This window comes from Python bivittatus, unplaced genomic scaffold (assembly GCF_059951505.1).
Source record: "Python bivittatus isolate LINGU-HERP-01145 unplaced genomic scaffold, Pbiv_v1 ctg000020_np1212, whole genome shotgun sequence".
In the NCBI taxonomy this organism is placed as follows: Eukaryota; Metazoa; Chordata; class Lepidosauria; order Squamata; family Pythonidae; genus Python; species Python bivittatus.
In genome coordinates, this window is record NW_028277030.1 from 34300681 (window position 1) to 34324795 (window position 24115).

The 24115-nt window shown below is 38.2% G+C and overlaps 1 protein-coding gene across 1 annotated transcript in view; it reads right to left on the bottom strand.

The window, feature by feature from the left end:
* CSMD1 (CUB and Sushi multiple domains 1) overlaps positions 1 to 24115 on the bottom strand; it is a 1157732-nt gene that overhangs the window by 330209 nt on the left and 803408 nt on the right. The window contains exons 9-10 of the mRNA XM_088136832.1: positions 18435 to 18559; positions 15764 to 15885 (exon numbers count right to left, since the gene is read on the bottom strand). Coding sequence (XP_087992958.1) covers positions 15764 to 15885; positions 18435 to 18559 — 247 coding nt within the window. The remainder of the gene's footprint in view (positions 1 to 15763; positions 15886 to 18434; positions 18560 to 24115) is intronic.

A 24115-nucleotide genomic window follows, 5' to 3' on the forward strand; every position in this document is an offset into this window, starting at 1 on the left:
GATAATGTGAACAGGTGGATAGCAGAGGATTGTCCCTATGTATGATTTAGAAAAATGGTTGAAGTATGTTCATAATTTTTTAATAAATATATATACCAAGTTAACCAGCTGCTGCCTTGTCGTGGCGAAGGGGCTTGCGTAACTCAGTGAAGCCATGAGCTATACCGTGCAGGGCCACCCAAGACGGACAGGTCATGACAGAGAGTTCTGACAAAATGTGGTCCACTGGAGAAGGAAATGGCAACCCACTCCAGTATCCTTGCCAAGAAAACCCCATGGACAATGTTAAAAGGCTAAAAGATATGACACCGGAAGATGAGCCCCTCAGGTCGGAAGGTGTCCAATATGCTACTGGGGAAGAGCGGAGGGCAATTCCAAGTAGCTCCAGAAAGAGTGAAGCGGCTGGGCCAAAGCCGAAAGGACGTTCAGCTGTGGATGTATCTGGAAGCGAAAAGAAGGTCCGATGCTGTAAAGAACAATATTGTATAGGTACCTGGAATGTAAGATCTATGAACCAAGGCAAGCTGGATGTGGTCACACATGAGATGACAAGATTGAACGTCGACATCTTGGGAATCAGCGAACTGAAATGGACGGGAATGGGTGAATTTAATTCGGGTGACCATTATATCTACTGTGGGCAAGAAACCCTTAGAAGAAATGGAGTTGCACTCATAGTCAATAAGAGAGTGGGAAAGGCAGTAATGGGGTACAACCTCAAAAACGACAGAATGATCTCAGTGCGTATCCAAGGCAAACCATTCAACATCACAGTCATCCAAGTCTATGCCCCAACCACTGATGCTGAAGAAGCTGAAGTTGACTGCTTCTATGAAAACCTACAACACCTTCTAGAACTAGCACCAAAAAAAGATGTCCTTTTCATCACAGGGGATTGGAATGCTAAAGTAGGAAGTCAAGGAGTAATTGGAATAACAGGCAAGTTTGGCCTTGGAGTACAAAATGAAGCAGGGCAAAGGCTAATAGAGTTCTGTCAAGAGAACAAGCTAGTCATAGAAAACTCCCTTTTCCAACAACACAAGAGATGACTCTACACATGGACATCACCAGATGGTCAATACCGAAACCAGATTGATTATATACTTTGCAGCCAAAGATGGAGAAGCTCTATACAGACAGCAAAAACAAGACCAGGAGCTGACTGTGGCTCAGATCATGAGCTTCTTACTGCAAAATTTAGGCTTAAATTGAAGAATGTAGGGAAAACCACTAGACCACTCAGGTATGACTTAGATCATATTCCTTGTGAGTACACAGTGAAGGTGATGAATAGATTTAGAGGATTAGATTTGGTAGACAGAGTGCCTGAAGAACTATGGACGGAGGTCCGTAACATTGTACAGGAGGCAGCAACTAAAACCATCCCAAAGAAAAAGAAATGCAAGAAAGCAAAATGGATGTCTGATGAGGCTTTACAAATAGCTGTGGAAAGAAGGAATGCGAAAAGCAAGGGTGAAAGGGAAAGATATAAGCAACTGAATGCAGATTTCCAGAGAATAGCAAGGAGAGATAAGAAGGCCTTCTTAAATGAACAATGCAAAGAAATCGAGGAAAACAATAGAATGGGGAAGACTAGAGATCTCTACAAGAAAATTGGAGATATGAAAGGAACGTTTAGTGCAAAGATGGGCATGATAAAGGACAAAAAAGGCAGGGACCTTACAGAAGCAGAAGAGATTAAGAAGAGGTGGCAAGAATACACAGAAGAACTATACAAGAAAGATCTTAATGTCCCTGATGTCCACGCTGGTGTGATCACTGACCTTGAGCCAGACATCCTAGAGAGTGAAGTCAAGTGGGCCTTAGGAAGCATTGCTAACAACAAAGCTAGTGGAGATGACAGTATTCCAGCTGAGTTATTTAAAATACTAAAAGATGATGGTGTTAAAGTGCTGCACTCAATAAGCCAGCAAGTTTGGAAAACGCAACAGTGGCCACGGGATTGGAAAAGGTCAGTTTATGTTCCAATTCCAAAGAAGGGCAATGCCAAAGAATGCTCAAACTATCGCACAATTGCACTCATTTCACATGCTAGCAAGGTTATGCTCAAAATCCTACAAGCTAGGCTTCAGCAATACATGAACCGAGAACTACCGGATGTACAAGCTGGGTTTCGAAGAGGCAGAGGAACTAGAGATCAAATCGCCAACATTCGCTGGATCATGGAGAAAGCACGAGAGTTCCAGAAAAATATCTGCTTCTGCTTCATTGACTATGCAAAAGCCTTTGATTGTGTGGATCACAACAAACTGTGGCAAATTCTTAAAGAGATGGGAGTACCAGACCACCTTACCTGTCTCCTGAGAAATCTGTATGCGGGCCAAGAAGCAACAGTTAGAACCGGTCATGGAACAATCGATTGGTTCAAAATAGGGAAAGGTGTACGACAAGGCTGTATACTGTCACCCTGCTTATTTAACCTATATGCAGAGTACATCATGAGAAATGCCAGGCTGGAAGAATCACAAGCCGGAATTAAGATTGCAGAGAGAATCATCAACAACCTCAGATACGCAGACGATACCACCCTAATGGCAGAAAGTGAAGAAGAACTAAAGAGCCTCTTCATGAAGGTGAAAGAGGAGAGTGCAAAAGCTGGCTTGAAACTCAACATTAAAAAAACTAAGATCATGGCATCTGGACCCATCAATTCTTGGCAAATAGAAGGGGTAGAAATGGAAGCAGTAACAGACTTCATTTATTTGGGCTCCAAGATCACCGCAGACGGAGACTGCAGCCATGAAATTAAAAGACGCTTGCTCCTTGGGAGGAAAGCTATGGCAAGCCTAGATAGCATATTAAAAAGCAGAGACATCACCTTGCCAACAAAGATCCGCATAGTCAAAGCTATGGTTTTTCCAGTAGTAATGTATGGCTGTGAGAGCTGGACCATAAAGAAGGCTGAGCGCCGAAGAATTGATGCCTTTGAACTGTGGTGCTGGAGAAGACCCTTGAGAGTTCCCTGGACTGCTAGGATGTCAAACCAGTCAATCTTAAAGGAAATCAACCTTGATTCCTCATTGGAAGGATCGATAATGAAGCTCAAGCTCAGATACTTTGGTCACCTAATGCGAAGAGAGATCTCTTTGGAGAAGACCCTGATGCTGGGAAAGATTGAAGGCAAAAGGAGAAGAGGATGGCAGAGGATGAGATGGTTAGATAGCATCACTGAAGCAATGAGCATGAAACTGAGCAAACTCAGGGAGGCAGTGAAGGACAGGAAGGCCTGGCGCAATATGTTTCATGGGGTCATGAAGAGTCGGACACGACTTAATGACTAAACAACAACAACAACTACCACAAATATTCTGTTGGGGCCACATTTGCAGTAACTAAGGATAAACATTACATGTTTGACAGCCATTTCAAATTCAGTCCCTGCATTTTTAACAAAAGCACTAAAGTTTGTATGATTGACATTCATGTCTGCACCGTGTATGAGAAATAGAGAGAAAAGGAGGGACACAAGAGAATTATGACAGACTAGAAACCTGAAAATAGCATGTGTTTAATTATAACTTACAAAATCAAAAGGCTAGAAGATAATTTCCACACTGTTTTATGCTTTCATGGTTTTAAGATTTTAAAGGAAGGCAACAGCAGCACACATTGAAAAGCCTCTTCTTTATTTGTGTGCAACTTTCCCATTAGGTGTCTTTCACAGCACTGCCTCACATCACTCTGATTAAGCATCAGCCCAGAAACTCTTAGATCAATTTAATCACAGAGATTATTGAATCATCGAGGAATCTGTAAGACAGTACTCAAGCTCAGCACCTCTTACAAACCCTTTTATGAAAATACTATTAGGAGTCTGCTGGAACCTCTTTCTTCACACACTTGACCAAAGGAACAGAGCAGGGATAAAACTGCTTGTTAAATAAATGAAGAATATAATGCAGAGATGATTGCTGCAGGCAGAAGATCTCTGGCAAACGTACAACTCTTTTGGACTGTGTTGATATGAGGTACTGTGAGGTTACAAATAGCATATAATAAAATGCTGAGCTAGGCTACATGACCAATATGAATAACAAAAGAAGAGTCCAACTGCAACCTGATTAATATTAATTAATATTCTTTACTCATCTGTGCCTGATATGCAGTAAGAGTGAATCAATGATAAAAGAAGTTGCTAAAGAATCAGCATTTTCCTAACAATAATTTACTCTTGTGAAAAGGAAATGCTTGTGAAAAGCAGATTATCTGATTTATCAATTGTTTTTGTGAACTGTCTCTAGATAGTTCACATAGTTTTACTGATTATTTCATTGCTATGATGTGTTTATTATTTTTTATCCCAAAGAAACTAAGGGAACTGTTTTGCTTATGATTCAGTAGACAAGAGTTCCTTTCCAGGCTAGCTGAATCTGAAGCAAAGGACAAGGTAGGACCAGCATTTCCATTTCAGCTACAAAAGCTAATGAATCCCCTAGTGGAATTCTAATTCAGAGATGATGGACAATTATTCTTCATAGCATCAGAGGGCAGCATAATACCTAGGGGAGTCCAATGCAAGGTACTTCAAGAAAGGGCATTGCAGTCTTTGCCCCACATACCCCACATCTACTATTTCAGGTTTCATTCTCACTTCACTTAATAGTCAGGACATAATAGCCAGTTTGGTCTAGTGGTTAAGGCTCCAGGCTAGAAAGCAGGAGACTGTGAGTTCTAGTCCCACCTTAGGCCCAAAAGCTGACTGGGTGACTTTGAACCAGTCACTCAGTCCAACAACAGGGTTGTTGTTGTGGGAAAAATAGGAGGAGGCGGAAGGAGTATTAGGTATGTTCACTGCCTTGAGTTATTTATAAAAATAAGAAAGGCAGGATAAAAAATCTAGAAAAAAAAGAAAAGAAAGAAAAGAAAACCCTGTTCTTTGTTGTACAACATTTCACATAGAGCTGTATTCTAATGTTATCACTCGCCACCTTTTTTCAGTTTGATGGACAAATATACCAACAAATCAGAGGCACACCCATGGGATCACCACTCTCAGGACTCACAGCAGAGATTGTAATGAAATGCCTAGAAACTATAGCACTTCCCCACATACAACCTAAAGTATGGATCCGGTATGTAGATGACACCTTTGTTATAATAAAAAAGAAACAACTAGAGAAGACACATGAAACCATCAACAACATCTTCAAAGGAATAAAATTCATCAGAGAGGAAGAAAACAACAACACGCTACCCTTCCTGGATATCCTCATCAGCAGAGGAAACAACAGTAAATTAGAAACCCAAGTTTATCGGAAGACAACCCAACAAATCAAGTACTCCATTACGAAAGTAACAACCCAACCTCCCACAAGAGGAGCTGTGTAAGAACATTATTCAAGCGAGCACAAACGCATTGCAGCAACCCAGAAAGGCAGAAAAAGGAAATGGACCACCTTTACAACATCTTCCAACAAAATGGATATCCAATTTTTATCAAAAAGTGCCTGACCACTCAACCTAGTACAACACAACCTACACAAGTTATGAAAAGGATCACACTACCATACATCAGAAACGTCTCAGAAACCACCAACAGACTATAACAACCACATGGCACCTCTGTAGCACAAAAACCAACAAAATCACTCCAAAATATCTTAAGTAAACCAAAAGACCCAGTAGCAGAAGAAGAAAAAACAGGCGTCGTCTACGACATACAAGGTAAGGACTGTAACAAACTCTATGTAGGACACACAGGCAGAAGACTAGCAGAGCGCATCCACAATCACCAACTAGCAGTCAGAAGACATGATGAAAATTCCTTAATCTCACAACACATAGACAGACTTAACCATAGTTTTATCTGGGAAAATGTCAGCACTTTAGACCAAGCTAAATCCAAAAATGCAAGAGAATTCTTGGAAGCTTGGTATTCAGACAAGGCAGCAATTAACAGACACATAGAGATAAACAGCATCTCTATACTATTCAAAAGAGACAAAAGACCAGGAGATCAGCTCACCAGCAATCATCACCCAGAGAAGCAAAGGTTATTACCAGGCACACAATCAAGCAGTAAACATACGCTAATCAAGGAACTACCGGAGGAGCAAAACAAAACCCCCACCCCCACCAGCACTGGCAAGGCAGGCCACAGCAGATAAATAGAGAGCAAACCCCATCCCATTTTAGCACTGAAGATGTTACCTAGCTGGGTAATGAAACGTTTGCAAGAAAAGAACCAAGCTCAGAGAACCCCAAGGACTGTTACCACTTTATGTTCTCAAAACACAACTTCTTGAGATTTATTTTTTTAACAGAAGGTAATTTCTGAAAATTTGTGCATGTCATCATTTGGAGCCTCTCTCTTTCTAAAAAAAAAAAAAAAAAGTTCACCTTAATTATATTTACATTTTAATTTACATAAATTCACCTTAACTGTATTCATGTTTTAATTCTGCAAACAATATTCCATCTAAGGAGCAGAAAGTAGAATTTGCATCTTTTGAGCAAAAGGCATTCTACACATCCTACTGAATGTCTGAAACTGAACTCATATTTAGATTTATTAAACATAACAAGAATCTAATGCTGAAATATATAAAGTACTAACTCTCCTTCTTGGTTTGGGTCATTAAATTTATTTATTTAAAAGATTTATATAGCCACCCAACTCATATAATCCTGACTCCAGGGAAAGTGCATCAAATAAAAAATAATAAACAACCTTCTGTTATTCTGCAAAACAATTTATGAGGGATCTATCATAGTTCTTTCTAGACCAGACCAACATCCATTTTCTGTTTTAAATTTAGCATATTCTTAATAAATGTTGAAAAATCTTCCTGACATAGCCCTTGCAGTATATTTCCTGCTGCAAACACATTTGGACAGTTTGCTCCCAAGGGCTGCATGGTGGGAACAACACTAGCAAGAATGAACAAGACAAGCTAATTTTTTTTCATTTAAAAATCTGACTAACTTTTTAACATGTACAAAGTAATAGTAAAAATGCACACAGCTGTAATGTGTGGTCATATAATCATTTTAGGAAGTGCTGAAAAGGAGAAGCACCACACTGATGTCCAACCATTCTCCACTCCCTAAATGGCCTAGCCAATTATGCTCTGAATTTTAAACATTCAACTGCAGATGGGGAAATAATCCACTGGCATATACTGGAAATTTGCCCTTATAGAGCAGGCAATAAAACAGATTTGGAACTGAATATTGAGCCAGGATGGTAAGACAAGGAGAAAAGCTGTGTGGTTTGAAGGAACCCTGCTTCAAAAAGCTGGTATCCAACTGCCTATAATTAATTAGCAAACATGGAAGGACATGGAATTACGCAATAGCATTTTCAGTCAGCTGACTGCAGTTTGCTTGGAATGGCAAAGTCTGAATGCACATGGTGTCCTGCACAAGTGAATATTGCATATCCACACTGCATATTTGGAAAACAATGTAATAACAAGTACTTTACTACAAGACCTACTATTTCTTCTTTTGGCTTCTATAGACCAGTTAGGCAACATGCAAATTGTGGACCGCATGTGATTCTCAACAACCTGGTTTCAAGCTCCCCAAATATCCCAAGATCAAATCACCAAAAGTTCATAATTCTCATAATTTGTGCAATAACTTCATGACACACGATGCCATTTGTTTTCCCAGCCTCCTTTGCAGATACCCATGATGGCCCAGTTTTTCTAGATTCAGTGGGCGAGGGAAGTTTTGCCCTAACACTTCAACATTCCAATCTTGAGCTCTCCCAAACTTCCACAATTGAGCCAGTCTCCCTTAAAATCTTTTGGTGAGATACAGAAGTGAGCAATTTCTCCTTCTGTATGAGCAATGTCTTCTGTGTGGTGGGCTATGCCCATGCTATAGACAAAAAAGGCCTTATGAATAGGGCCTAGCTCAAAATCACAGATATTCTGCTTTAGAATTTGCATATATTAACATTGGGAATACTTGATTTGCTGTTTATTTCTGAACTACAGTAGTTCATACCATCTTTTTTTAACATGCAAATGTTTTTCAGGATTATATCTGCCCAACTTCCTAGCCAGTACTGTTAAGTAGCAGCACTACAATTTATCTATATCTGTTAGGAATAGATTGCTTGATAACTGAATGCATTATTCAACTTAATGTGTCTATGACACAATAATTGGATAGAATTAGCATATACTAGTTTGTTAGAGAACTTACCAAAAATGTTGGTCCCTGTGTGATAAAGGAAATACATTGTTTTGATGTAGAGGCTTAGGGTCCTACCTCATACACATACACAGACATAAACATACCCATAATATACACCATAAGCACACATTCCATTTATATTTGTTGCATGAAATTAATTATATTTATTTATATAACTATGCTTTTGAGTCTTTTAAGGCCTAGCCCATACATGCAGCAAAGTAAATTGAACCACTTTATGCTGTTCTTTAATTACTTTATTTAATATACACCTTTATGTTAATAATTTCTTCCAAAACAAAACCAGCATAGCTATTTTATTTGCAGAGAGGTTTTTATTTATTTATTTATTTATTTATTTATTTATTTATTTATTTAATTGCACAAGCATTCAAAAGAGACAGTTATCTATAATCTACAGTGGCATCATCTAATCACAATTCAGTATTTTGTTCCTAATGTCTTTCTAGTAGAGGTGTCTGGTAGAGGCATTATGATCACAGTATATACATCGGCTCATTTGTGCGATGACATTATGACGTACGTGGCATCTCACACACAGAAACCCTGCAAACATTCATGCATTCTACCTTTCCTATATATGAGCAGAATAAGGAGGCAGATGGAAGAGCTGACTGAAACTTCTCAGCCTACAGGTGGAAGAAACCATCATTTGATCCTTCCCAAAAAGTAAGGATAGAATTTGGGGGAATCTGCTCAAGTGCCTGATGGACCCCATTCAATTTCAGAGGAGCTTGGGGTTGTTCCTGAGGCTCTCTTACATGGCTCAATCAAGGCTTTAGAGTTATGGGTTGTAATGAGGGGTAATATGGATCAGATCATGCCTCTGCAGACTCTCTGTGTGCATGCGTCCCTTTCAGAGGAACTCAGGGTGATGAACAATTATAAAAGATACCTAGGACACCACTAGTAAAAACCAAAGAATGAATCTGACTGAGTATGGGTAGGAGCTTTTCTTTAAGAATTACTTTGCGCCATTAAAGTAGCAAAATGTAGTTATTGTTTGGCTAGCTGGTAGCCTGGTTAAGGTGACTCAGTTCCTCCTGGGTAAGGAGGGGCCAGGGGAACATTTACAGGGTTCCTGTGAGGAGTATTCCAGGTATCTGTCAGATAAAGTTGCTCAGATCTGCTTGGAAATGGATTCTAGATGTACAAGTCCTATGGAGTTACCTTAGGCACAGTATGTAAAGTATGAGTATGTTGTGATTTACTTTTACAGGTAAATATATTGTTATGTACCTAGCTGTAATAATAACATAGATATAACTATACAAAAGTGACAATAAAAACTAACAGAAATGTCCATCCCTAAAATTTTTGCTTAAAGTTTTGGGCAAACAATATTATTTTTTCACCCATTTTAGCACTTAACCCATGTTTAACTACAGTGGGGCAAAAAAGTATTTAGTCAGCCACCAATTGTGCAAGTTCTCCCACTTAAAAAGATGAGAGAGGCCTGTAATTTTCATCATAGGTATACCTCAACTATGAGAGACAAAATGAGAAAAAAAATCCAGAAAATCACATTGTCTGATTTTTAAAGAATTTATTTGCAGTTCATGGTGGAAAATAAGTATTTGGTCACTTACAAACAAGCAAGATGTCTGGCTCTCACAGACCTGTAACTACTTCTTTAAGAGGCTCCTCTATCCTCCACTCGTTACCTGTAGTAATGGCACCTGTTTGACCTTGTTATCAGTATAAAAGACCCCTGTCCACAACCTCAAACAGTCACACTCCAAACTCCACTATGGCCAAGACCAAAGAGCTGTCGAAGGACACCAGAAACAAAATTGTAGACCTGCACCAGGCTGGGAAGACTGAATCTGCAATAGGCAAGCAGCTTGGTGTGAAGAAATCAACTGTGGGAGCAATAATTAGAAAATGGAAGACATACAAGACCACTGATAATCTCCCTCGATCTGGGGCTCCATGCAAGATCTCACCCCGTGGGGTCAAAATGATCACAAGAACGGTGAGCAAAAATCCCAGAACCACACGGAGGGACCTAGTGAATGACCTGCAGAGAGCTGGGACCAAAGTAACAAAGGCTACCATCAGTAACACACTACGCCACCAGGGAGTCAAATCCTGCAGTGCCAGATGTGTCCCCCTGCTTAAGCCAGTACATGTCCGGGCCCGTCTGAAGTTTGCTAGAGAGCATTTGGATGATCCAGAAGAGGATTGGGAGAATGTCATATGGTCAGATGAAACCAAAGTAGAACGTTTTGGTCTAAACTCAACTCGTCATGTTTGGAGGAGAGAGAATGCTGAGTTGCATCCAAAGAACACCATACCTACTGTGAAGCATGGGGGTGGAAGCATCATGCTTTGGGGCTGTTTGTCTGCAAAGGGACCAGGACGACCGATCCGTGTAAAGGAAAGAATGAATGGGGCCATGTATCGTGAGATTTTGAGTGAACACCTCCTTCCATCAGCAAGGGCATTGAAGATGAAACGTGGCTGGGTCTTTCAGCATGACAGTGATCCCAAACACACTGCCCGGGCAACGAAGGAGTGGCTTCGTAAGAAGCATTTCAAGGTCCTGGAGTGGCCTAGCCAGTCTCCAGATCTCAATCCCATGGAAAACCTTTGGAGGGAGTTGAAAGTCCGTGTTGCCCAGCGACAGCCCCAAAACATCACTGCTCTAGAGGAGATCTGCATGGAGGAATGGGCCAAAATACCAGCAACAGTGTGTGAAAACCTTGTGAAGACTTACAGAAAACATTTGACCTCTGTCATTGCCAACAAAGGATATATAACAAAGTATTGAGATGAACTTTTGATATTGACCAAATACTTATTTTCCACCATGATTTGCAAATAAATTCTTTAAAAATCAGACAATGTGATTTTCTGGATTTTTTCCCCATTTTGTCTCTCATAGTTGAGGTATACCTATGATGAAAATTACAGGCCTCTCTCATCTTTTTAAGTGGGAGAACTTGCACAATTGGTGGCTGACTAAATACTTTTTTCCCCACTGTATATAAGAAGAACAGTATAACAGTTTATACTCTTCTTCTTGAAGTCACATTTAAAAAGTCATGTTCCCTTCCTAAAAAGGGAAACTTGAAGCTAGGAATACAATGAATTAGATCCAGAATTTGTCTCTGATGTCTGGAAATGCTCTTTCCATCCATGAAAGACTTTGAATCTGCTGGAAGAATTTATCTTACAGGAAGGAGGAGGTGGTGACCTCTTCCTCTGTAATCCTTACACACCTCCAAAATATTTTCTTAAGCCCTCCAGAACAGCAGAATAAATTATATGAATTGCAGAAGAATGATAATGTAAGCAAATATCAGTTCCCCCTTTCTGCCAGCAGAACTCCATTTTCAAAAAGCTTCCATCAATGGAAAGAAGTTGGATCCAACCTAGTATTTATTGAAATGATTTTGATCGCTCTCTTGACATTTCTTAATTCTAGGCAATTCAGTTTATAATACCCTAATATAATTGTGTCTTTCCCCCCGTTTTTTACCTTTAAACTGATGCTTTTATTTAACTATGTACCCTAGAGATTTCACTCAGCTAGATGGTGACACTAATTTCTAATGTAAATGCCTGGTCCTTCTTGTTTCTGTGTTGGTGCCAACCCCCCAATTTGCAGAATCCCTAAAGTGTTATGCTTTTAAAATTAAAAATAAATTGATGCTATTAAAACCAGTTAAAGCTTCTGCTCTAAATAAATTAGCATTTATTTTATCTTCCCTTTTTAGAATTCTCTGCTGGACCATTTATCTATCCATTATCACCTGGCTATTTTCTCTTTTCCATCACAGAATAAGAAAATTTTGAGAGAATGGTTAGTAATATGAAGTTGATGTTTTGTGGCAAAGTTGCATGGGATATGTGATAGAAAGTTATGGGAGTTGCAAATCTCCACTGAACAGAAAGCAAAAATAAAGGAAGACAAGTAACTGGAAATGAACAAGATTCAAAGGCAGATCATGAATAATTCATGGTTACTACAGATACATGCTTTGACCAAAAATATTTAAAATTCCTGAAGCCTGATGCTGTTTACCATAATAATTTCTTCTAGTTAAGACTGCACCAGATGTCATGTTAATGTGTATTTAGAAACAAAAGTATTCAAATTGAGTTATCTGCTTAGTAATTTGTCATTTTTGAGGTAAAACATTGCCATAACTCTAGCACACAGGGCCAAACTGGAATGTTTTATAGTTCTCTGTGTTAAATATGATCAAGAAAACAGCAGAAGATGCTTGCGCCTTTCATTTAATCGGTTTCAAGGACTTCAATAAAACTAGTAAAAGGGGTGCAGAGAGGGTGGGGTTTTTTTTTGGTACCTTCAGTGTTGACTCATGGCAACTGTCTGAACTAGTCCCTGCAGTTTTCTTGGCAAGATTTTTTGAAGTCGTTTGCCCTTGCCTCCTTCCCAGGACTGAGATAGAGTGACTGGCCCAAGGTCACCCAACTGGCTTTGTGTCTAAAGCAAGGCCAGAACTCATGGTCTCCCAGTTTCTAACCTCATAAACCACTACGTCAACTGACTTTCTACATAGCGGTAAAATTATTTTTTAAAAAAATAGAATCAGTAATATTCAGTGATTAATTTGCACCAACATTCAGCTTCAGAAGCCATTTTGTTTTCAGTGCCAAAATTCTACCATGGAGCAGTTGAAATAATTATGAAAAGTAAATAAATACAGAGAGTATATTTCATTGAGTTAACCAGTAAGGCTCCTTCTTGGCACTTTGATCTTGGCATGTCATATTATAGAAACTGACTAGTATTATGCTTTTTCCTCCAAAATTTCTAATTAAAAATGGTATTATTTATAAAATAGAAAGAAAAAAGGGGTGCAACAGAAATGTCCAGGAACTCTTTTAGACAAAGAGGCTTTTCAGACCACCATTCCATCCATTTCTCTAACCTTTCCAATTCACATGTATACTCAGTTGGAATATTTCTGAATTATGTTTATATTTTGCAAACTGCTCAAGAGGATACTAGAATGGCTGTCAAAAATACAAAGTACAATATTTTTTATACATGTAAGACCACAAAAATTTAAGACACACTTTCCTCAGGTAATCTGGCAAAACTATCTAATTTCTCATGTTCCCAACAGTCTGAGCTGCTTCAGATTGCCAGAGCTGCTATAATTTCAAAACATCATTCACGAAGATATATTCATTACAGAAACTGCATTAAGACATTAAGATAAATTTTACCTAACAGTTTTTTTTCCTGCCTATATGCATAATCTGTTAACTGTTTTAATTTCCAATTAGCAGTTCAAAAACTACCTACAGAAATAACCTATATACATAACCTAACTGAATTCTAGTTGAGTTACTACAAGCTTTAGTGAAATAACAAGAAACCACATTTGTAGAGCAGGTACTTCAATAATTCAAATAGAATGTTCTCTCTACAATATGAGTAATTGCTTAACAAATGCACAAAATATTAAGACAATCAAACATACAGCACATCAACTACAAATTTAAATATGAATATACAATTGTACTTTAAATTTTATTTTAATTTTCCTTATTATTTTTCTGGCAACATGTATGCTCTATGGGGAGGGCAGGGTTATATGAGCGGAACCCAAATGAACTTGAAATGAATCTATATCATATGGAGCATTCTTTCATATATTCCAAATATAGTCCTTTATATATTCCTGATGAGTTCCCGGTTCCTTCATACAGATATTAAACATCATTGGGAACCAAACAGTATCCTGTGGTGCCCACAGTATATCCGTCAGTGTCCAGAGATGCAATTACTTAATTTAACTCTATGAAACCATCCCTGCAAGTAGAAGCAGGATCATCTTCTATCATGAAGACAGTCAGAAGAACATGCTGAGACATCAAGCAGAATACTGGAATGACACTCTTTCTGTCTCTTTCCTGAAGGAAATCATGTATCAGGATCACCATGGCTGATCCTGCCTCCAAACCAGACTGGACCCCAGACTGAAATGGACTCAGTGTAATTAATCCCATCTAAAAACAATGATGACTATATCCTTGAGCAGCTACAGTAATCCTATAGTCTGTAACTGGTCAAGAGAATACTAGAATGGCTGTCAAAAATTATGCTATACCTGGTATGCCTTCAGAATAGTAAAGTTAGAACAGAATAGAAAAAGCCACCGGAAGGAGAAATTTACAGTAGGCGATACTGTAACCCAAATGTTGGGAAATACAGAGTAGTAGCAAATAAAGTTGGGTTTCTGGAAATTATCCCAAAATGACAAATATTAAGAAGAAGTAAAAAAAAAAAAAACCAAAAACCCAAAGGAGCAAAAGTTAAAATATCTCAGGAATTAACTGCAAATTAAAACACCTGCAGCACAACCTAGCTAAAGCCATTAGGAAAAAAAAAATCAAATGCAAAGTAGCTATTTGTGAGCTATAAAACTCTAAAAAATGGCTCAGTGGGGTTATGTTCAGCAGATACATTAGTAGGACCCAGAGGAAACACATGGTAGAAAGCCTTCAAAATAAGCAGAGCATTAAAAGAAAGTACTTTTGAACAGGTAGAGAACAAACGTGAATAGCTCATTACTATTGAAATGGAAAAAATAATGCCACAGGAAAAAGCAACAGATGTTTAATGATAGAGACAAAAAGAAACTTCCTTGAATTGGCTAATTTACAGATGCATAAGATGCAATTCAGAAGGTGACCATTAAAATAAATGCTTATTGATGCCCAGTTGTGAGATATCAGAGTATCATTCTACTTCCCCTTTCTTGCAATGTAAGGTGAACATAGAGGATTTTTTTTTTTAAATGTAGGTAAACATAAGGATCTCTAGACCTCTGAGAAATAGAAAGATTGAATGAAAATTAATGCAACTTATATTTCATGTTTCTTATTTGATCTAAAGACTTTTTAACTTAATAAAGGCAATAGGTACAGTACAAAATTGCTTCCAAATTTAAAATTGCCCCTTTTAAACTATGAAATGATAATAATTAGATCAAATACTGCAATTTTTGGTACTTATATGCCGTTAAACCAGAAATTGGATAAATCAAATTGATCAGATTAAGCTTAAAGAGAAAAGAAACCTGTCTTATTAAGAACCAATTTTGGCACTATGCCAAATAGAACATGATTGCTAATGCAGAAACAGCCTGTTCGGTTGTGTCACAAACTACAGAAAAATAAGCTATAATCTTTGAACTGATCAACAGTTGTTTTGGAGAGCAAGGAGACTATAAACAGAAATTAAGATAAAAGTTACTGTAGTTCTAAAATGATTTCATTGTTGACATTAAAAGTATATATAGCAATAAGTAATCTATGAATTATATGAATTCATATATAATTCATATAATTATGAATTCATATATGAATTTGAACTTATGTCTTAAGTAAGACATAAGTTCACATTCATATCAAGAAAGAGAAACAGAATTACCTAAGAATAATTTTTTGACCTGTATTTTTTGTATTGAATATTATCAAAACTAATGTGAAATTATTACTTACCGGTAACAAAGAAAAATGCTTTATTTATGCAAATATCAGTAAATTCAGTGTGATTGTTTGGAAACTTACAAAATGGGAAACATACCTTTTCTGGATCAAGAGTTGTTATAACCCACACACAATGTGCATTGTCTTCATACTGAACAGGATAATTGGGTGATGTGATAATGCCACTTGGACCACGGAGGTTAGAACCACATGTTCTAGCTAAAAATATGAAAAGCATCAAATGGAGATTTTAGAAATTCTCATTTATTTAAAGAGTAATTAGCACAACACTGAAAGTTACCTTATATGAGAAGAATATATACATTTTATAAATTTATTATGAAAGTTCCAGTTGCACCGGAAGTGTGGATAGCAGTCTATAAAGAGTTAATAAAAATCTTTATTTTCATAAAGAAAGAATAGTGTTTATATAATTATTTTATTGCATGTGGCCAATCACAACTATATTTCTTTGCAGTTATGCTACATTTTAGCAATCTAAATGTGATATGTAAGAAAACTTTTTTTTTTTTTTTTAATTACAATTCTCTGGTGTAGGCTTTCATGGCTGGCAACAATGAAGCAGTGATGACCTTTTGGGCTGAATGGCCGTGGTCTAGTTTTCTTTTGTTCTGATCAGGAACCATCTTTTTGGCCTTCGGTGACATGGACCAATCAGAGATCAGCTTGCCAGGTTCAAATGCAGAAGTCCAGCCAGCCCAGTTCAGTTGCCTGTAAGAGGCACATCACAAAGCAGCTTGCTCTGCCTCTGAAGATGCCAGCCACAGTTGCTGTCGAAATGTCAGAACCAAAGAAAACTAGACCACGACTGTTCAGCCCGAAAGCTCACCACTGCTTCATTAGCATCCTCACTTAGAAACTTTGGAAACTGATTAAAATCAGCAGTGTACATTTCAAAAGGTTTTGTCAATTTTAATTTATTAATAATATCCCAAGCAACAAAAACAGATTGAGGAGCTGTTTGTTTATGTGGTGAAATTAATATAAACCCAAGCTGCTTTCATAGGAACTCTATCAAGAAATGTACTGAAGACATTACTTTTATAAATGTTCTACCACAAAGATACTCATAATTTTTCAGCAATGAATCATTGCAGGGGTTCATCTCGCTGGAATTCATTTAAACATGAAGGAATCATAATATAGTTAGTGAAAATCTGAGGGATTAAAATGTGAGTGGACTCAGTGGTATAAATGGAACTGTAGTCATATCATTACACTCATAGCTTTTTGAACTGAAAGTAACATTTATTTATTTATTTATTTATTTATTTATTTATTTATTTATCTATCGAATTTGTCACTGCCCATCTTGTTAAATGACTCTGGGTTGTTTACAAAACAATTAAAATCAATTAAAATTACAAAATTACAATTACAAAATTATTGCAACAGTATTTTAACTAACTTAAATTAACTAACATTATTTGTTATAACCGCCCAGAGTCGCTTCCTAGTGAGGTGGATGGTGACCAAATTTGAAATATAAATAAATAAATTTTAAACAAATAGTATTTTGTAAAAAACAAAAATTCAAGTTAATTAATTATTTAACTATCAAGATAGAATTAAATAGATATTTAGGATTAGAACTACTTGCTACAATAGGAATTCATTCCTTATCAATGATACAGTCACTGGACTGTACACATCATTCTCATACATATATGAATTAAGTTAAAATACACGGCCAGCTATTCATTCTTTCTATCCCTCATATAGGTTTTAGAGATCACAGCTATTTATCCAGAAAAGCATTACAATAGGTATTTTCCTACCTTTCTTGAAGTATATTAAAGTGCAAATAGCATCGTGTTTGTAATTGCACAAATTCATGGCACCTATTTTAGTGACAGCAAGATAGTAATATTGTTTCCATTTCTATAATTAATAAGATGATTTAACTTCTGACTAACTTCTCTGGAATGAGTTGTGGCAAATGTCAAAAATGAGATACATACTATTTGAGTCTAGAATCAATATTCCAACTTTCAATTTGTTTCCATATGAAACCAGAAAAACAAAAATCAAGTAATTAACTTAAACATTAGAAGTCCTTTAGATGTAAAATAGTACATCTACTAATTTATACAGTTGATTTTTTTAAGCACAGCCTAAAAGAAAATCAAGATAAATTAACATTTTATTTTTATATACCAAGATGTTTGTAAATATGAATATTACCTTAGAATTAAAACACATTAATTGCTAAAATAGCTTCTAACTACCATACAGTACCTGTGAAACTGCAAAGATCCTTTAATAATTGATTATTTGATAATTAATTCCACTGCATGGAAAATAAATATGGGGTAATGCATGTTAATGGATTATTTATCCATCATTTAAAATATGCTAGACAAATAAGGCGATGTAATTACTTTTTAAAAGCTTAAGATTCAAAGGATCACTAATTTTCCATAGATCATTATGAGAGGGAAGGGAGCTAATCTTTAGAAGTCTGTCATAATCTGGCACAAATAATCAGACTTTGTTCAAATTCAGATTTCAGTACTGGTTCTGCATTATTTTGTTTTTCAGCTTGGGAAGGCTCTCACCAACAGGTGAGAGTACATGATAATTTCCAGACCCCAAAAGTTTGCTGAACTATGGCATGCACAGTATGCATTCTGAATAAAACTGGGGCCATGTCAGGTGTATAATTAATTCATGAAGGCAGAACAGGTTGGGTGAGAGTTCAATAGCCCCTACCCACCATCTTCCCTCTTCCAATGAACAATACTTACCACGGCATATTGGCCTATGGTCACTCCAAGCAGCTAAGGTATCTGTCACCTTTTGACATGTAATGCTTTTTGTTCCCTGGAGCACATAATTATCATCGCAGGTAAAATGCACACTAGCACCAACTCTAGGGAGAGGGAAAAAAGTTATAAACAGGTTTCAGATTTGTGTCATTATATGCTGAAGTTATTGTACGCAAACCAAAAACTGTTCTTGAAATATTAATCATTTTTCTATCATCAAAGTAAACGTACCACCAGTTTTCTTGTTCACTGGATATGTGAATGGGTGGTACAAAGGTTAAAAAAGAAACCTTGCTAAAAGTATAAACCAGAAGAATTTCTTGTTGCTTATAGATATGTGAAAAGAAAAAAAAGCAACAAATTAAGGGAAAAAATCAGTAATTATGGAAGCCTATTTTCATGACCTCACATACTGATACAGATAGCTGAGAACTTCCTAAAATTCAACATACAGGTCCTAAGAAAAATGAACACAGTGTTGAAAGAGACAAATAGTAAGTATGAAAGTAAACTGTAAATATAGGTTGCATTGCCAATATCTTGTCTCTGAAGGATGATTGCAGGTTTGAAATTGTTAAATGTTCCGGGCAATTTTGGCAGGCAAAATTTTGACAGATGAACTTCTCCTTGGTTTACAAAAATCTAAATAAACATGCCTTATGCTTCAAACGTAATTGCTTTTCATTTCCAGATGGAAACTATTCTAAAGAAAATATTCTTGCAGCATGAATGATGTAGTCAGATTGGTATTTATTATGGCCCCATGAAGTTGTAAATTTGAAGGTGATTTGATAAAATTCACCCAATTCTTCAAATCAAATCACCAGATAAAGTCCCTTCAAATTAATTTCAAGATTCAGTGAACTTCTGTGCTTCTACAGACACATTTTATCAAACATAGCTCATTCTTCAAATCAGTTCATAACTCTGAATCAAATCATAAATTTAAATCATATCTATTCACTAGAAAATTCAATCCCAGTTAAAAACACAGTGGAACAGTGTTGTTTTAACAGCTTTATGAAATGTCAAGAAGTTAAGGTTGTTTCAGAGGTAAAGAATTCCCAAGTAGAGGCCCACAACAAAGAAGGCTTGGCATCTCTACCATATCCCCCTCACCACTATAATAATGGACCTTCCATTCCTCAGCCAATTTCTGACTTTTTTCTAAACACAACAGTACATAAAATTAGGAGAACAACAATTAGTTCTGATATTATTACTATACTATTATTAATACAAAAATAATTTTATACCAAACAAATCTCCCAAGTATACCATTTTAAATATTGGGTAGCTTAGTGTTCAAAGCACCATCCTTTGATGCAGGAGACTGGGGTTCAGATCTCAGATGGTACCTACCTTACCAGTAGGGGTCCTTGGCAAAGACCCCCTAACGCTTCATCTGCCTACCTCAAATATGAGAGTGACATGAACTAAGAGAGTCATGCCAGCTCAGATAGCACCCAGATTAACCAGGTCTGCACCAGATGTTGGGAAATTGGGACAATCTGACAATAAGTGGGGTACTGGAACAAACCATACATGGACAAGACAAGAGAACCAAGAACTGATGGAATGCTACTACAACAGTAGATCAAATGAGAGGGGATATATAAAATGTATGAGGGAACTATGGATGGATAGAAGACCTACATCCACATTGACTGAGAAATAGCTAGTTACCCAACACTTCAACATACTGAAGAGGAAGCTGCTCTCACAACTTGAGACAGACCAACTACACATTATACCCCAGACTCAAGACCCAGAAGAACAACTGGATGTGCAGCCAACATCTGAAGCTGGAATATCACTGCCACCCCCTCCATTACAGAGCATAGCAGCTGGTATGAGGCATAAGCTCATGGATAAACTAGCTGAGACTGATTACCAAGGCTCAGTTGAGAAGTACCATCAGATAGTATGCTAGAAGATGCCAATAGAGCCCTCACAACAATCCCTACTACCACCATAACGGAAACCAACGAACTAGTATACACTGCAGCTGCTGTAATCCTGGAGATGCTTGGCTACATGATCAAGAAGAGCAGCAGCACATTCCTCTCCCCCCTCCCCCAAAAATGAGGTTGGAGGTTAAGATCAAGGTAACGTGGAGAGAAGTTAGCTGGTAGAACTACAGAAGGGTGTGGAAATTAAGGATAAGACTCAGCTACTGAAAAAATACAAGGGTCTGACTCCATCTGAAGCCATAAAGACTACTAAACAAAGGTTCACAGCACTGGCTACCAGGCTAAGGAGATACACTAGAAAAGCAGAGGTGAAGAAGATAAATGCCCTGTTCTCCAAAGAACCATCCAAGGTATACTCCCAGTAACAGCAGAGCCACCAGCAGCAGAAACTGAACAGTACTGGAAGAGCATACGGGAGAAAGAGAAGACACATAACATCAGTGCAAAGTGGCTGCAGGACCTGAAAGCAGATGACAGCAATCTCCCAGAACAGGAACCAGTCACCATCACAGTAGCAGATATCCAACAGCGGGTCAAGAACATGAAGAGCTGGACAGCACCTGGCCCGAACATGATCCACACCTACTGGCTAAAGAAACTAACAGCAGTGCATGAATGCCTAGCAGCACAGATGAACCAACTGCTAGCAGCAGGCTCCCACCCAGATTGGGTACACAAGGAAGGACACTGCAATCATGAAAGATGCCCACAAGTGAATAGGACTGTCTAACTACCAGCCAATAATGTGCCTCCCCACAACATGGAAAGTCCTATCAGGCATCATAGCCGCCAAGCTACAGGACCATATAGGCCAGCACAGCTCAGAAGGGCATTGGGAACAACACCAACGCCAGTTCCTCACAGATAGAGCAGTTGTCTGAGACTCTTGTCAGACCAATCTGAGCACAGCCTGGGTTGACTACAAGAAAGCCTATGACTCATTACCACACTCATGGATCTGTGAATCTATGGCACTACACAAAGTCAATAGGACACTAAGGACCTTCCTCAAGAACTCAATGGGGCTGTGGAAGATAACACTGGAATTCAGCTCACACAAATGGCCATCAAGTGCAGCATATACAAAGGTGATGAACTATCCCCACTGTTGTAGTAGCATTCCATCTGCATAGAGTTGAACCCCCTCAGCCAGATAATCACAAGGACTGGATTTGGATGCAAGTTCAAGAGTGGAATTACCATCAGCCACCTCCTTTACATGGACAACATCAGGCTGTATGCTAATAGTGAACTCACTGCTCCACCTGACATGGATCTACAGTGAGGACATTGGGATGTCATTTGGACTGGAGAAGTGTGGCAGGATGATAGTAAAGAGAGGGAGGGTAGTGAAGACTGTTGGGGTGGAACAACCAGTGGCCCATATAGCAGACATACAGATCAGCTACAAGATCCTTGGTATCCCAAAGTCACATGAGAACCATGATGAGGAAGCAAGGAAGATAGCAACATCCAAGTACCACCAATGGATAAGACAGGTCCTGAAGAGCCAGCTCAATGGGAAGAACACGATCCATGCCATCAACGTGTATGCCCTGCCAGTCATCAGATACCCTGCCGGTATAGTGAGCTGGCCAAAGGAGGACATGGAGGCTGCTGATGTGAAGACCTGGAAGCTCCTCACAATGTATGGATGTTTCCACCCCAAGTCCAACACAGAGACTGTACACCAGCCAGAAAGAGGGCAGGTGGGGTCTGATGAGTGTCCAAGCCACTGTCCTGGATGAAACCCGGAGCATCCAGGAGAACATCAGTAAGATGGCAACCAAAGATGAGGTGCTGAGAGACTGCCTGAGGCAGCAGCAGACATGGAAGGAAGTTCAAGCAGAGGAAGTGCCATGGCAGGACAAGAACCTGCATGTGTGATGGAATGGAATTATGAAGGCCAAGCTCAGGGAGATAAGCAATTTCTTAGCTCACCGGAACCGTGTGGGAGGAACAAAAGGATGAGACTGGCACCTCCCTGAGGAATTCACACTGTTGTGGCTGGAGGACTTTGGGAACTGGGGTTTTAGTCTGGGAAGATTGATGTCAGGCCTAGCCCAAGGAACTCCAAGAGACCATGCAAATTCAGTCCAGCTATGTTTATTAGCTACAACCTCTAGCAAGAATCTTCCCAGACTAAAACCCCAGTTCCCAAAGTCCTCCAGCCACAACAGTGTGAATTCCTCAGGGAGGTGCCAGTCTCATCCTTTTGTTCCTCCCACACGGTTCTGGTGAGCTAAGAAATTGCTTATCTCCCTGAGCTTGGCCTTCATAATTCCATTCCATCACACCATGGGATGTACCATCGACAGATAGCTGATGTGGCTGACATTGGGAAATCTTACCAGTGGGTGGAAAGGGCTGGACTAAAGGACAGTACTGAGGCACTGATCATAGCAGCACAAGAACAGGCACTAAGCACCAGATCCATAGAAGCAGGGGTCTATCACACTAGACAGGACCCAAGATGCAGACTGTGCAGAGAGGCCTCAGAAACAGTCCAGCACATAGTGTCAGGGTATAAGATGCACGCAGAACGGCATACACTGAACAGCACAACTGAGTAGCTGGCATTGTGTGCAGGAACATCTGCACAGTGTATGGGCTAGACCCTGCCAAGTCCAGATGGGAGATTCCACAGAAGGTCATGGAGAATAACAGGGCCAAGATCCTGTGGGACTTCCAGATCCAGAAGGACAGGCAGATACTGGCCAATCAACCAGACATCGTGGTAGTAGACAAGGACCAGAAGACAGCAGTAGTTTATGAAATACAATTAAAGATTTTATATAAAACAGTTTTGTCCAAAATTTGATTTGCAATAAAATATTGGGCATAAATATTTTCTGACAATATTAATGATGTCCCAAAAATTTTATTACTATTCAAACCAAAAGTATCAACCAATGTTGTGAACACTATAATCTTTCTATAAAATTCAGAAAGAACAAGTTAGTTATGCATGAAAATATATTTAGCAGAAATCTTATCAATAAGACAATTTTGGAAGAACTTAGAGTGGAAGATCAAATAGGATCTCTCTCCACACAATATCCCACATTTCAAAAATGTATGTTCTTTTGTCTCTTTGAGTGCGATAATTTACAGAGCAGTAGGTGATCTTCAATACTTCAAAAAATGAGCTCAGAGTTGATTATTATTAATTATAAACTAGAAGATTAATAAAGGAATAGAGCACTAAATGTTCAGCCAAGGCATCAGTTATCAGCACTTTTAAGTGCCAGAATTACAGCTTACAGGCTGATGATAGTATCTGAGGAATCCTGCCTGAGATTAAAAAATCTAAAATTAAGATTTATGATGACTCTCACATGATGACCAATAATGAAAAATGTAGAACAGGACTGGCAAGTATAAAGGTTGTTTTAATACTATACCATGCAATTTAACAATTCAGGAGCAGAGACAAATATTTACTCTTTAGAGTACTGTGTGTGAAATTAATAGATACCTTTGTATATTAGAAGTCATGAGCAGATGTGTTGAATTTTAACCTTTTTTGTAGAGCCTAAACAGTGCTGTTAAGAGTCCATATCAGCAGAATCAAGGAAACCAATGATTGGAAGTATTTTTCTCTAACTGGGGAGCAGGAGTAAAAATTGTTTAAAAAAATAAAATTTTAAAATAGAGGAGAGTATTTATTTATTTATTTATTTATTT